This window comes from Thermobia domestica, chromosome 18, assembly GCF_964235325.1.
Source record: "Thermobia domestica chromosome 18, izTheDome1.hap1.1, whole genome shotgun sequence".
Classification (NCBI taxonomy): Eukaryota; Metazoa; Arthropoda; class Insecta; order Zygentoma; family Lepismatidae; genus Thermobia; species Thermobia domestica.
Window position 1 is genome coordinate 78,905,473 of NC_137471.1, and position 16,998 is coordinate 78,922,470.

At 33.4% G+C, this 16,998-nt stretch overlaps 1 protein-coding gene across 5 annotated transcripts in view; it reads left to right on the forward strand.

Moving 5' to 3' along the window:
* LOC145675643 (uncharacterized) overlaps positions 1-16,998 on the forward strand; it is an 898,816-nt gene that overhangs the window by 852,840 nt on the left and 28,978 nt on the right. For all 5 annotated transcript variants that reach the window (XM_081746197.1, XM_081746201.1, XM_081746200.1 and 2 more), the window contains 2 exons: positions 2,870-3,108; positions 15,224-15,425. In XM_081746197.1, the coding sequence (XP_081602323.1) occupies positions 2,870-3,108; positions 15,224-15,425 (441 nt within the window). The remainder of the gene's footprint in view (positions 1-2,869; positions 3,109-15,223; positions 15,426-16,998) is intronic.

The following is a 16,998-nucleotide window of genomic DNA, read 5'->3' on the forward strand; positions in this document are numbered from 1 at the left end:
TAATAATAATAATAATAATGTTGGAAATATGTTTATTGGAAGCAAAAGCATTACAGCCACAAGTGCCCCAAAGAAGAAAAAAAAAAAGTTTTTACAAACAGGGCGCATGCAAATAGAATTAACAACATACAACTGATCGTACAAAAATAGGTGAAATGGATAAAATATTAGTTCAGAAAAATAACATAAAAGCATGCAGTATCTGTTACAAACTGGTAAATACAAAAATAACAATAGTAAAAAAATAAGCATAATTATAATAATTTATATAATAATTATATATTTATTATATAATAGTTTATTATAGCATAATTTATTATTATTATTGACATTCTTTAAGCATATTTTAGACTTACTGTATTAAACAAGTGAAAATTTCATGAGATCTGACTGGTAGTTTTTAAGCAATGACGTGTAAAATCCTAATGTAATTTTAAGACTGCTGTTCGTAGCTTTTCGTTGTTTTAGATAGATGGAGCTCTTGATAATTTTTACAGCGTTGACAAGGAATTATTTCTGCTTAACTGACTTTTATCTACATTGTATTTTATATTAGTACTCTTCTTTTTAATATTTTCTTATTATTATTACTATTATTATCGTTAGTAGTAGTATTCCATCGCTATGTAGTGCTCTGATATTACGTGCTGTATTTTCGCCAAAGCTGTTCGTAGTACTGAAATAGAGATTATTATTATTATTATTATTATTATTATTTAAATCCTTTATTCAAGTGTTTTAGACAATAGGCACTGTAATAAATATTGTCTAGAAAATGTAAGTATAAGAGTACTAAATTATAGAATATGGAATCGGTCGATATTAGTCCCATTAAATTCGAAATCTGAGATATACTAAAAAGTTACAAAACGTTACAATTTGAACTGAGCGTAATTATATATTTAAAAGAAGAATATTTGTCACATAGATTAACGAATGTATTAGATTTATGACAAAGAATTATCTGTCAATCTTCAATAAATTTATTATATTTATCTCCAAGTATATCTACATACTTTAATCAATGTAACATAAAAATGCTATATTTTAGCTTGAAGGGCATTGACATTTAAGAAGTTCGATTAATTTGTTTTAAATGAAACTTTAATTACATTGTTTTGAAAATGGTATTTTAGAACATAGACCATTTTATTTGATCTTTACTTTGAAACTATTTTAAATTTAAGAATCTGTACTTTCTGACGAAAGTTCCAACCTACTAAGTTTACAGTTGATTTAGAATTGACTTTATTATTTTACTAATATTAGTTATTAGTAAATTAGCCCATTATATTAGGTTTTTCATTAACGTTTCACAAGTCCTGTGTTTTTGCTTATAAGCTGTTTATAGCACTCAAAATAGTTTATTTCTTTAAATTTCATATTTTGGTTCATGTTATCTAGGTTCAATAATATAAATTCACATTAAAAGAATAAATTGTTCATGTATTAAGGTAAACAACATATAGAATGTGTACGTAAATCAGTTGTCGGTTCGTCGTAAAATGTCATTTCAATGTGAAAATGTCTCTTTTGAGTTTCACTTAATATGATACTTTATTTTAAATACATGCTTAAAGCTGTAAGAACAGCGTTAGCTAAGTATAGCACTGTAACATGCAATATAATTAATGCATTCATACCAAACATAGAGTATATAATTCAGTATTATGTAATCCTAGTGCAACAAAATGATTCTATAGTATGAACACGAGAGTTAAGAGTTATATAAAATACGAAGAACTTAAATTGCTCCAATCATCAGGGTTGGATAGTCTAATATAAGCAAACTATATAGTTATATAGTATTACAATTAAAATTACAGAATACATTAAAATAGTCAAAAGCATGTAAAGATATATAGAAAGGATGTATACTAGTAATTCCCAGTTATGCCTAAATTCCCATTTTTATCATTGAAAGTAAACTTGAATCATTAAAAGTAAATTCCTACTTTTATCATTAAAAGTAAACTAATCTCTGCAATGTGAAACTCAACTCACAGTTTCATATTTTAAAACTAGCCTTTGGCTAGCTAGGTCTGTCCCCAGACCTCCCCGTTTCCTCGGCCTCGGCCTTTGCATCAGCAGTGAATTTCGTGCATGTGCTCTTATGTCCTCAATTTGGCCAGCTGGGGGCTTTGCCCGCAGACCTCCGCCTTTGCTTGACCTCGATCCTCGTACCTCTTAAACCCACAATTCTACCGAATTTCAAGTTTCTTTTCCTATTTCAACTATCTAACAGATAAGATTTTGCATCCTAAGAAAACACCCATTTTAATAACATGAGAATTTCTTCATCCCACCTTTAGACCCCTTTAAAACTAAAAATATTCACTTCTGTCAATTTTCCTGTGGGTTAGTCCCGGAAGGCTACAATCAAGCCAAATTTCATCATTCTAATCCTGCCGCAAGTGTCTAAACATTTTGGGGGGTAGAAGATGCCCCATATAAATAACATGGGAAAGATTTTTCAGTTTCTCATAAAACCACTGTAAAGTTGGATTTTTTTTATTTTTGGTGATTTACTTCGGTAACGCTAACGAAAACGTACAAGAATAGCGAATTTCAAGTTTTTATTCCAATTCCAAATACCTAAAACATGAGATTATAGGTCCCAAAAAAGACCCATATAAATAACATGGAGAATTTCTTCATACCCCTTTTAAACTCCCTAAAAATTAAAAATACACTTTTGGCAATTTTCGTGTAGGTTAGTCCCAAAAAGCTACAATCATTCCAAATTTCAACTTTCCGCATAAACCGGAAGTACCCGTTATTTTATGTCAGTGAATGAGTTCATGTAGTTTTATATATAGTCAGGATTTTGTGAAGCTTGTGCTTCATTGATGATATTATCTTTTTCCAGTGGCTAAAAATTCTTCATTAGCTGTGGAAGCGCTTGCTGGTTTGGCAAGTAAGGAAGATTTCACAGCGGTTTCATTGAAGAAGGCCTCGTCCACGACAAATAACTCCGCCATGCTGCCTTACAAAGACCTTATGCTCTTACACATCAAAGGAAGGAGGCATGTCCAAACTCGCCTTGTCGAGCCATCCTACAAAAGCATTAATAGTGGGGACAACTATGTGCTTGTGACACCAAGTGGAGTATGTTCCTATTAATATGTGTTTATATTTGTTAAAAGTACAGTATTTGCAAGTATCTGAATATCTGTAGGTATTTTCAGTTACAGTATTATTTCAGTTTCTTAAATGAAAATGTGATCAGTTCCAGAATTAAGGTTTTGGTTAGTTCTGTATTATACATCTGTACTCTTACGCTTTGAGTAACTCTAAGAAAGAATGATCGCTACCCTGAATTTAGCTTGACTTTATTTAAATTGGTATTTTTGCTAGTGTATTTTTTTCTTGTGCATTCTATTTTTTTTTTCATCTATTGTTTTGCTTTGGTTAGGTTTATAAATTTACATTTTCCGTTCTTTTCTGCTATACTTTCACTATTCTTAGTTACATTTGAATTTTACGTGAATGAAACTTTCAAAATTTCATAAGAAGCTGGCAGGAATTCGGAACAGTTATTATACTGTAGGTCTTTTAAGATTTAAAATCTGTGAACGCTGAAGTTTTTGTGACAAGTGATCTCACTTGTGATCAAAAGTCCTAAGTGGAACTTCTGGTCATTTAACTGATTCCGTACAGATGAAAAATATTTGAAGTATCTTTTAAATAACTGAAGTTTTCTTTCTTTGATTTCTCTTTCTTCCGTTCTTGCTTTTTCTGTTTTGGCTTTTTTCTTGCTTTTCTTTTAATTTTCGTCAGCAAGGGAGAATATTAACTTCGGTAGAATTTTCCAAGCTTGTATTGAGATACTGATGTTTGCTTAACGTGTGTCAGACATTTCCATCGTATGAAATTGTTTCAGAATATTTGTATGAAATTAAGCATAAAAAAGGTTACGACAAAGTGTTAGTCTTAGAAATGAAGGGTTGTTAACATAAGATAAAAAGTAAGGACACTTTTAAATTCATGTAGTGTACTATCTTGAAGTGAACTAGGTGTAATCATTTCTGAGGCTAGTTTGAGCTAATCGAACTAGAAACTGCGCTGTGTACTGCTGTCAAATACAACATAGTCAAGTTATGTTGAATAGAAGTGATCAGCTACCTTTCTCTTGATCAAAATTTAGACATTTGATTCAACCTTTCGAAATTAAAGTGCCATTATTTTTGTTGCGTGTACGTCCATGTCACTCTTGTTTGTTAGGTTCCGTAGCTTAATGTGAATTACGTAGCTAATAGAATAGCTTGATGTTAGTTCTTCACTGTTAGAAAAATCACTAGTTTCGTAGTTACATCGAGGTCCACAAAAGTTTACAATTAGTAACCACATAGATGTTTCTTCTTACAATTCTTTGCGTATTGAAATTCTTTCTCCCTTTTCGCTGTCTCTCTCGCTTTTTCTCTGTATTGATTACCTTTTATTCTTTAAAAAAAGATAATTGTACCGTAACTGAGTACAGTCACCAGCAAAAATCGTATGTTGCTATCGCGTATAGTTCTGATAATGACTTCGAAATCAATTTTGTGTAAGCGACAAAGTACTTCTTTTCCATATTCGTTATGAAAGAAATCAGTGCTACAATAACTATTTTGGTTCGGAATTATCATTAGTAATAATAATGACATACGCTTTCGTTGGTGACTGTACATGATCTATATTTACAAGGTGTCTACTAGTATGGAAAATCAGGAGGGAATTGCAATTTGAAGGAAACACTTGGAAGCTTAGCGAAGAATCTTTAGGACAATGAACGAACATTTAAAGTAGCTTACAGTAAAATGACAAAAGCTTAAGTTAATCTTTTGAACACTAAAAGATTAATATACCCAGTTTGACATTATCATAAAGAAAAGAAATTTTCTCATATTTTGTCATTGATAAAATAATTTTTGCGGGAAATAATGTAACATGATAAATGTTCTCATTGCACTGTTTAGCCCTTTCAAAAGGACATATAAACCTGGGAGAAACCAGGAATTTAAATCATAAACGTTCAGTAGATACCTTGATTTTTCTTTTATTTATTCTGTCTATTGTTATTTTATTATCATTTGTTGGTTAATTTTTTCGTCTGTGTGTGTATGTGCTGCTTACATGTATATGAGTGACGTTACTTTGTGCTTTTGGTGTGAAATATTTTGAGAGATTGCATGTTAATGTTTTTTGCACGAATGATTGATGTTATGTTTTTCTTTCGCTATGTATGTAATGAGATTGACTAAAAGTCTTTTAATTTGTTTCAAATAAAGTTGTTCGTTCTGTTTCATTTTAATGTTCAGTAGCCAAATTTATTTGATTTGTAAATAGTTTTCTTTGCTTTTACAATTTTTTTTCTTGTTCTTCTTCTTAGTTCTATCTGTAGTTGCTTATATGTGATCTGAAGCAATTTGATTTAATAAACTCAGTTTTGTACTACCTTGCTATTCTGTATTTTCTGTAGTTAACACAAGCAACATAATTGCAACAAATACAGACGAGCAAGTTTGGGTACCTCCTGAGTTTATTGAGAACAATGCTTTGCTTTTCAAGCGGCTTACACTATAATGCACTTCAATTTGTTTAATTGCATTTTTAAAAATAATTTATTTCTTCCGTCTTACTTTATTTCTTACTCTTATTTTCCACTTAATACGAAAAGATGTACTTACTTAACAATGCTAAACTATTTGTTGTCTATCAGATTATTCTTCAGTTAAATAATATTACCGTCATGAACCACCACTTTTGTATTGTTAACGATGAAATAATTTAATTTCACTCTCTATACAACATGTGTGTCCACATAAAGTTGATTTTAATTGGTTAATTTTTAGACGTAATCCTATGCAAGAGAGTAGTCACTAGCACTCTCGCCTTCGGTGAGAGCGGTCCCGGGTTCGATTCCCGGTGGGGGCCCTCGATCGAAAAGGTGTAAAAAGCTTTTTCAGGCCATCCATCCTCAATGAGGTTTTCCTCATTCCCACCAGGCAAATGCCGGAGTGGTACTAACATATAGGTCCTAGGCTGCTTCCTTCCTTCTCTTTTTCCCGGATAGTGTGCTCGCTGAGGGACATCATCTCTCAAACGTGACTGGTTAACATGGCCTTAGATGCCCAAAGCCCAGAAATCTAATTCCTAAATCCTATGCAAAAGATCTAATAAGTTAGTAACATACGTCAATTTGAATTTTCGAAGTCTATTAGCGTAAAACATCTTTAGAGCTGAAAGCTGATTTTCTCGTCTGAACGCGGTTGGTTACAATGATCGTTTGTATTTGACATGAAAAAATATTTTTACATGTATTTTCACAATATCAACTATAAAATGGACTGGGTAGTGAAAAATGTCGCCGTCGACTCCGGTCAAAGCAAAAGCTTTACAGCTGCGCAGTATGATATCACTACTGTCAATAGTAAATGGAAATAGTCCCGTTCAGTTTTCGTTTTATTCCAATAGAGGTATAGTTGTATATCCTAACAACAGTGGATACTTAAGTACATAGTATAGTAATTTAAATACACTTTATTCAAAAGTTTCTTATAAGTTGCCACCGAAGGCGGCGTTAACTTGGGGGTAAGGCGGCGGCAGGAACTTACTCCTTTGTGTGCGTAGTTAGTGACGGATAACCTGATTTGGGTTACAACCAATGCAATGTGTGTGGGTTGATGATATAGAGTATGTAGTAGTTGAAAATCTTTGAACACAATACATGCAATATCCATAATGTGTATAATCCCTGAAATAAAGCTTATAGATACAGGCTATAGAATCTTTCGTGTACAGATGGTTAGCGTTTTTGCTTAAAATACGGAAGGCTCTATTGGATTTTTAGTGAGAATATTTTGTTCGGATATTAAAGTAGAGTAAAAATTAAATATCGACTAAAAGCAAGTAATTCGTGTTTTATTCAGTTCAAAATCTTCTGTCATTGCGAATTCTGTCGAGGAATTTGAAGCTTAAAATATATAAAACTATAATCATGCCTATTGTGCTGTATGGTTGCGAGACATGATCGCTTACTCTGAGGGAAGAACGTAGACTGAAAGTATTTGAAAATAAGGTCCTGTGACGAAGATTCGGGCCCAAGAGGAACGGGAATGGCGAAAACTTCATAACGAGGAACTCCATAATTTATATCGTTTACCAAACATTGTTAGGATCATCAAATCTAGGAGGTTCAAGTGGGTAGGTCATATAACTAGAGTGGAAGAAAGTAGGAACACTTTCAAAGTTTTAACTGGAAATTCATTCGAAAACGATCATTAGAAAGATCTAGGCGCAGATGGAAGTACAATATTAAGATAAACCTCGCAGGGATAGGAATGCAATTTAGAAACTGGATCCAGTTGGTTAAAGATAGAAGTGATTAGAGAGTTTTTGTCAACAAGTCATTGAACCTCAGTTCCATAGGCCATAGAGTTAGTTTTTAAGTTAGAGGAGGTCCAGGTTTCACATAGTCTTGACCCTTACGACATAATAATGGCAGGATGTAAAAAATGTGGTAAATGACATAAATTCATATGATAATGCCAGGTTATAAAGGAGACAAAATGAATATGAAGTGCGTGATCGTACTTTGAAATGTAATGTTGTAGTCAGTCGAACATATTATTGGGAATTGGATTGTCTATAATTTTAATCCAGAAAGTGATTAACTACGACAAACAACATTGATATTGAGATAGATTTAGATGACTTCGCTAGTCGTACGGGATGTATGGAGTTTGATATAAGTTTAATATTTTCGTTGTATACACAGGCTAGAATAAATAAATAAATTGTTAAGAGCCTAGTTAGGAAAGTCATACTAGTTATATGATCTAATGTTAATTGGACACGACTGGGACCTGTAGTAAGATAAAATCAGTAGATAATAAGAATAAATCAGAGTATAACATGAACGAAGAGATATGAAGTTTGTAAGAGGTCAACATATGTATGATAAGTCCTTTGAGTAATTGTGGAGGAGAGAAAAATACGAGATTGGCGCGCATACACCATAAAAATGTTTTCATTTGTGAAAGTACACATCCGGTACTTCATTTTCTTTGTAATTGAAGGACTGAGACAATCGATACTTCAAATTATAGCCACACGACTTCCGTTATGATTCGACAATGCATGCTGTTTGCGTTATCTTGCGGCTTTCAGCAGCGTAGAAGAAATAATTTAGATATATAACCCTGAAGTTAACAGTAAACTTCATGAACAAAAATCTCTTTAAGTTAATCGCCACATAAAGAAAATACAGGAAACTTACATAGACTTTCAGAGTATATGTTTGAGTGCTGGCTTTTTTAAAGGTTATATTTTCGTGATCGTACGAAGGAAACGGTAATACTTTAGGTTGAAGTGAAGACACCTTAGGTTAGGCCCTTTGTCTTAAGTCCCAGCTCTGTGTAATAATACATGACTTCTCAGTGGAAAATGCATTATCAAGATTTTTTCAAACAAGATTGTACGTGGAAGCATTAATGAAATAAAGTGAATATTTTTCACTCATTATCTTCTGATCATAAAAAAAAAAAAAAAAAAAAAAAAAAAGAAACAAAAAGAAATGAGATTAAATTAAATCGTTAACAACGTCATTACATTGTATCAGTTTAAGGTTACGGATTATCAGCATCAGGGGCATAATAGTGAAGAGAACTAAGAGGATCTCAAGAGATCCCCTTTCAAAACCCCCACAGTTTTGACTTTTATAAGTATTCTTATTGAAAACAGGTTTTAGCCTAGTTCTAATTAGTGGGTTTACTAAGACACAACTTCTTTTCTATGATTCACTTTGGTATTTGATAAAGAGAATATTAATAAATTAGAATAAAGAGTCGGAGTAAAAAGTATAATTAAGGATCACGCATATAAAGCAGTAATTACGATTTAATTTGATTAATACTCGCCTATGTAAGATACTACGTCAATAACCTAGATCTTCGGTAGTCAACTCCATTAGACCCTTAGAAATTTATTTTAGATATAGAGTGATAGAGTTAAATACGATGGTAGACATTAGTTTCATTTTTGACAGTTCTGCCATTTGTCCATGTCTTTTCATAAAAGGAATTTTCAAAAATAAGCGACGAACAAGCAAATAAGAATTTTCGTATAAATAAGAAGTAGAATAAAAATTTGAAAAATGCTAAAATGTTTGTCTGGAAATGAGAAATACTGCGTGGTACTGAAGGTGCTGTAACGCTGAAAATTTTGAAGTAAACTAATTACTCATTAAAAAAAAAAAAAAAAAAAAAAAAAAAAAAAAAAAAAACGTAGTAGTTTAATAAATTTTGAAACTGTCGCAGCTACCGTAAGGGACTAGTAGCTATTATTTCCTTTGACTTCCCAAAAATATAATACACATTTTTCTGTAGTTTGGGCAAATTGTATTTTCCAAACAAGTACCATTAACTTTTATTAGAAGTTCTTACCTGCTTGTCCTTTCAAAAACATCAAGGTAGTTTGAGTGTACACCCGTTTTGGTGTCGAAAACAGACGAAATTGTGCATATTCGAGTACGTAGGTGATCAACATGTCTTGTAATATGCCATGTTACGGGGCTGCCAAGATAAACAGATAAATTTAAGGTTACGAGTGTAAGAATAATGTTGATAAAGAGAATTGCCAAATTCTAAGATAGATTGCTAACTACCAGAATAATTACCGGCTATACATATACAGGAATGAAGTGGATGTTGTACGTTCCGTTTTCACGACATAACGGCTGAACCATTTGAAATGAATTTGAGAACTCAGCACTTGGTTCGTAATTTCTTTCTATGATTTCACTTCGATAATTAACTATCCATAAGCTAAGATAATTTTTGATCATCAAAATGTTCATTATATTACAGTGGAGCCAGTTTCTTGTGTCACTGCGCATACACATTGATTTTAAGTTTCATAGTACTTGCACAGCGTTCGTTTTAGGAGAAAGGTAACTACCTACTCTGCTCAGATTTTTCATTGTTGCAGTATTGCCCTATTAGTTACCACTATTTTTATTTCGTCTTATTTATTTTTATTTATTTATTTATTTATTTATTTATTTATTGCAACTTACATTTAGCATATTACCTGTAGCTGATTCCAGTGAAGTGGGTTGAACAAATTAAGTGTATATACATTTCGTATACACTGTCCTAAGTAGTAAACTGGTTTGAAGCCGAAATTTTTATGTTTCTTTGTTTATATGTTATTTCAAAACATAAATTATCTGAAATCATTCGTGCAGCCAAATTTCTATTATATCCATAACATATGCAAATTAACACTACGAAGCTCGTAATAAGAATCATATTTGTCTTTCTGCAAAATATTGTAAAAACAACAACAAATTACATTCTGAAGCCATAATTCTAACACCTAATTCTCTTTTCTTTTCTAAGGAATTACGAATTTAATTTGATTAATTCTGTAGAATCCGAATGAAGAGGATATAAGAATACTATCAGTACTCGTACTTTTTCAGCTAATAAATTTTGGAGTAATATTTTACGTATGTAATATTTGACATCTGTACTGGATCTTCTTTAGTGAGATAAAAAATTTCAGTATGATGTTTCAACATAACGAAGTGTAATGTGTGTGTGGGAAAAGATTGGATATTCTCAAATCAAAATACACGTTCATTTTCATGAGTTCTGAACTCCCTTATGACTATGTGGCTAGCGTACACCACTTCTTTGCAGGAGACACGGGTTCGACTCCCCGGTGGGAACTCACGTTTGTCAGATCCCACGCTAAGCTGTAGGTCCACGTCTCTCACACCCTCAATGCTAAGAGGATTTCTAATTCCAAATCAACCAATGGTTAATAGTGCCTATGTATGAATAGTTAGTGGATTTGTTTTTGATGCACATGATTCCGGATTCGATTTCCGGTAGGTTCACAAAATATCAGTATCGTCCAAGATTGTAATTGAGTTAACATGATTAAAAAAAATATATATATATATGATTTGAGGATAGAAAGCCAGATATAACGGTGATGGGAACTGATATACTGACCACACGTGACTCAGTTAAAAGCCCTCTTTCTGTACCGGTGACTTTGATTTTTAAACTGAAATTGTTAATAGTCTATCCGTCCAGGAAATAGTATTACAAAATATGCATTAGGATTTTTTGTTCTTGTTTTACATGATCATTTACTGATCCACGCCAAAATTTATGTGCGTTATCGGTTTTCTTAAATTATTCCTTCATTTGTACTGCGCTCTTCTCGTTCACTTTTCTAATGTTCTATTTGTTTTCTTTTTGTGCTTAATACTTAAATTGAATCAACCTATGATTATTGAAATATTCGTGAATTATTCCCTGAAAACGCATCGGTTTCATTTCATCTTATTAGAAACACAGTTCTGAACTGTCATGAAATTGGAAATCTGGACATGTAATTTCTTCTGTGAATAACTTAAAGAACGAGACAGATGTTTGAGTTCATATTTCTGTAACCTGAAGAGCAAATAATTTTTCCTAAGTTGCAGTAAACTGTACTCAAATTGGCTCCCTTAGGGATGCATAGTGGTTCAGTGGTGCTTACTTCTGGAGCAAGGGGTATCTTGATCGATCCCAAGCTACATCAGTTTGTCGTAGAGAATGTTATGTCAGTGGCTTCTCCCGGGATTCTCTCACATTTTCATTCCACCAATTCTTTCATGATTCGGGCCACGGTGGCTTAGTGGTAGAGCGTTCACCTCTAGTACATGGCGTCCTTGGTTCGATCCGAACTCGCGCCAAGTGTACTTCTTGGTTGACAAACACCGTGTGCAGGGTTCTTCTGTTTCCTCCCACTTTCTTCATTCCACCATTTCATTCATTTCTCATCATTACCGTCTCCTCTATCCTAACCAGTCTAATCGTGAGACGTAAAACTTAAAAAGATTTATTTTTATTTAATGTTTCTTTCATAATAATTCACTTGGATTAATAATCCGCTTCCTTTTGCCTAAAGGGCATAATCGTTTGATGTAAAACTAGAATTTAATTTTAAATTTTAAATTGGAAACGAAAATGAAAATAAAATATATCAGTTTAACGTCTCACGATTATGCCCTTTAAGCTAAAGATGGAGATGATTAAGGAAAGTGAATGGTGATAGAAGAATTGGTAGAATGACGATATGGGAGGAAACGGGAGTACCCCGAGAAAACCTACGAACACGATGTTGTCCACCACAAATTTTGTTTGGCTGGGGATCGAACCAGGGACCCCACGCAAGCACTCTACCACTAAGCGCCCGTGGCCCCCAATTTTGAAATTGGCTCCCTTTCTTGAAAGTTTCAGAGAAATTGTATTATTAAGTTTCCATCTTTATGCGTGTTCCCTACGTAAACGTGCATATTATGAACATTTTTGTGATTAATATTATCGTAAGATGACTAGTATAGTGAAGGAGCATAAATGGAGTTATACTAAATATTCTTTCATCAGTGTCAGGTCACTTGTCGAAAATTAAGATTCGATGCACCACCATCTGGAGGTAACCTTTTCGTCTTGGCGATAGGAGTTACAGATTTTAATTTAATTCAACCTTTTTGCACATCTTTTTGCATATTCTAGCGTACCGTGACTCGCAAAATACGTATTTCACCAGCAATATCCGAAACAGTTTTTCCTCTTTCTCTTCATATCCTCGATACCTTATTAATTTCCCGTTACAGTTAGGTAATTTTCTGCATTCATGTTCTTATTTTGAAAGCCTCTAGTCTTGTTACACACGTTTTTTGTAATGCTCTCATTTCTGCTCTGTTCAATATAATACTTTGCCTGAAATATTAGTTTTCAGTTAACTATGTATTCAGTAAATATCTTTATATTTTTTATAACTGCAAACCTTGTATATAGATCCATTGCCTGGTGAAGCGGCATCTCTCTGCCTCAAATATATATTTCTGTTTTCTGAAAGTAAAATTTTAATTTTTAAGAATCGTCGATTCATATCAAGTTCAATACCTTTACTGTGTTACAGTATTGAAAAAAAAAATCTTTTGCTCTCTTGTCAGGTAGGGATGATGCAACAGCCCATTGATAACATATTCGCGAACAGAAATTAACATTTTTTTTTCCTGTTACTGATCTCAGGATCTTTTTAATTACGAACAGTACATGCCTCTGATGTTCAAAATAGTATTAAATTTCTAAATTTTATTTTGAAAACCATCTAGTGAGTGAAATATGAACTAAATAACTATTGTTGAACTTTTTTTTTTTTTTTTTTTTTTTTTTTTTTTTTTTTTTTTTTTTTTTTGCATTGGCATTACAAGAATATAAGATTCTGTATCCTACTTATAAAGCATATTTTGTAATTGAGTTTTTGTTTACAGTGTTATTGAACAGTTTTTTTTTCATATATGTTTGCGACAAATCGTAGAGAAAGCTCGACATAGGCAAGTCTATGACTGACTGTACTAGTGATTTTTTTATAAATTCAAAATACCGTAGTTTGATCCACATTCTAGTAATAAGTTTCCCAATTGTGGAAAGAATCTTTTTTTTAATTAGCAAATCATCTTTTTATAAGTACCTACTGCATTTACTCAAGTTTAATTCAACGTTAACTAATTTATTCCATGTTATGTTCTCTAATTTTGATCTTAAATAACAATTAGTGAAATTATTGGCTAAAATGTGGCTGTCCAAACCCCTAGTTCGATGACTTAACAATTCAAACCAAAGGTCTACACAGGGAAATATTTCACAAGCTGCATACTAAGCAAATTAAAGGCTACCTCGATGTCAAGTCTGGTCACGATTCGACGAGTTTTGTAAGTCGCATATTCTTTCTGATTTGATTTTTAAGGAATTTGGTTTATCAAATTTCCTGTATATACTTTCCCTGTTTATCTGTCTGTTCTACTTGGTGGAACACCATCAATTTTGACCAGGGTGTATGAGGAACCTGGTTCGATAACAGCTCGCGCTAAGTGAACTTTGTGGTGGACAAACACCGTTTTCATGGGTTTCCTCGGGCTCTCCCGTTTCCTCCCACTTCCTTCCACCATTTCATTCATTTCTTATCACCGTCTCCTTTAGCCTAGCCAGCATAACCATGGGACGTAAAGCTCAAAGATTTCATTTTTTTGACCAGGGCTAGTGTGTCGAAAATTGGGAATAGAGTTCGTTGATGCAGGTGATTCATTCAGTTGATTCGAATCTCCTCTTTCTCCTGTCACTCATGTATGGGGTTATTATAGATGAAGTGCCCCTCGGTAGTATGCAACCTAGCTGTACCCAGAAGTCAGGTTGGTTGCTTACCATTATGTTACTTTCAATGTTCTAACCAAACTCCTTTACGTAGTGTACATGTGACAATGCTACATGTTCGACTTTCATTTGATTTTTCTTTCTTTATAAAGGAAGAAATCAAAAGGATAGTATATATCGTACCCAATTTACTGAAGTCATCCGTTGTTATTTTTGAAAATCTCAAATAAAGGAATACTGTCTAGCCGAATGGATGCCTTTGGTTCGTGTCGTCTAGGTTTTTATTCCTAGTAGGGAGACAGGATTGTCTGTGTTAGTACCGTGAGTCAATTAGGGAGCTGTTCGAATTCAGAGGTATCGAACGCCATGGAGAAAGTCTACGTGCCAACTATACATCAACTTAATAAAAAGCCATCTGTTTAGCCATAGCTATTCGTGAACGTAACACCAGAAAGTTGACTTGATGATGTACATTAAAATAATGAATTTGTACTTTCGTTGGCCATTTCTTCTAAGGTTGTTAACAGACAAGGTCCGTTCATAGAATCAACAGTTTTGAATGTGTATGTTCCACTTTTTTCTTAGTATTTATCTTAGATGAGAATTTTTGACATAATTGGGATTAAAAGAAATATTAACGTTAGATATGAGTCGTTCCGAACTTAAAGGCTACTACGTGCAATCTGAACGTTCGGAAATTAATCGAACGTGTGAGGTGTTCGAGTATATCAAACAGCTTTGTGGTAGGCATTTCTCATGCTTATATGTATAGTTTTGCGGAAGTTGTTCCTTTTTTCCCCTTAGAAAATACAGTTCTAAATAAATGGTCGATTATTTCGACAGTTGCATTTTCAGGAAACAAGCCTATGTTGATTTTACCTTTGCTACTGAAAGCCTCATATCATCTTCCTTATTTCACAATGTCACTCTAGTACTGGTTTGTAAAAGTCAGCTTGTGTTATTATCTGTGCTGTATAAGCTATGTCTTTTTTTAAAACATTGTTTATTACGTTTATTTTTAGGTGTATAATTGGATTGGAATTTATTCTAACGTAATCGAAAGGTCACGGGGAGCAGAAGTAGCGTTGCATATTCAACAGAAGAAAGATCTGGGATGTACAAATAGTAATAGTGTCATCACAATAGATGAAGAAAGATCTATAAGTAGTACTCACGTTAAGAATTTCTGGAAACTTCTTGGATCTGAAGATGGAACACCTAGGGGTATGTTTCACACAAATCTACTAAATCTACTTATGGTAGTGACATCTTACTTTTTTTCTTCTAGGTCTCAGTGGAAAATTCTGCAATGGTATATTAAATTTTATTAGGTTGGCGGAAAAGTCATGATGTATATATACTTTTTCTTCAAAGATCGTTTATTTACATTCTGCTAAAAATAATATCCTGAATTTCTAATTTAAAAAGCCGGCTTAAAATATTTTCTAATCTTTTTTTTTTTTCTGCTGTAGGGTGGTAAGACTATGCTTAGTTATGATGTATAATGTGAGCGCAATAAGTCAACTACCTTATTTACATCTGCCTGCCTTGTTAGCCGACTTCAAGTGTGTCTTGCAATTTTTACAATGAATAAGAATATTGCAGAGTTTGCCGGAGTTGTCAACGGAATTTCGTGTGCGAAACTGTTGAAAATGTTTGAAAAGAGCTCCAAAACTCAAGCATTTGAATGGTACAAAGTATTCAAAGGCGACCAAGAACTGTGTCAAAATTTGCCACGTACCGGTCGTCCTTCAACATCTTCGATCGATGAAAAAATCAGGAAAGTGAAAGAAATTGATAAGCAAAATAGTCATTCAGGCTTGAAAAAGATGGCAATGAACCTCAACATGTCACATGAAATCAGTCGTACCATTCTTACTGACAATTTGGACATGAGACGCTTCGTCGCTCAATTTGTTTCGAAAGAGATTATTTTTTATTTATTTATTTATTTATTTTTTCAAAAAGAATATTGGAAACAAGTTGCTAAACACATGCTCCATTGGTCCAGATCCGACCTTATATTCATGAAACTCATTATTAGGGGAGTCAATTCATGGGTTTGAGTTTCACATGCAAACAAGTGAACAGGCTGCTGATTGGAGAGGGGGGGGGGAATGAACCAAAATCAAAGAAACCACGTTAAAGTCGCTCCAAAATCATTTTTTTTTTTTTTTTTTTTCGGTTACCGTGGTGTGCATTTAGAAGTCCGATCAGAGGAACAGAGAGTGCTCGAGCGTCATAAGGCGTTTACGTAAACATATCCGTCGCGAAAGGCCCGAACTGTGCAATGATGATAACGCCGATACGGCCTCAAGTGACTTCTATCCCGTGTCCATAACTCAAATTTGCACTTCGTGGAAGACTTTTTAACCCAAGTGACTCTATCAAACGAAATTCACTGAAGAAGTTAAAGGCTATTCCAGAAACTGGCTACAAAAGATGTTTTGATGATTGGATTAATCGTTGGGATACGTATTGCTTCATATGAGGCATATTTTAAAAGCGGCAAAATAAATATTTTGTGTTTTATTGACAATTCCGAGTATTTTTGGACAATGTATATAAAGAACAAAGATCAATCAATGATACATTGCCCGTTTTGTTAAACTTTTGCCATCTTAAAGTAGCTTCATAATTCCTCGTTCATAAAAGAGACTTGTACTTATCTGCGAAACATTCAACGGGGTGTTGATTGATGGCGTCATCTGACTTGAACGTATGCCACGCAAGAAGTTCTGGAGAGAACGAAACAAGTTAGTTTGACATTCCAAGGCAGGCGAGTATGGTAGGTGTG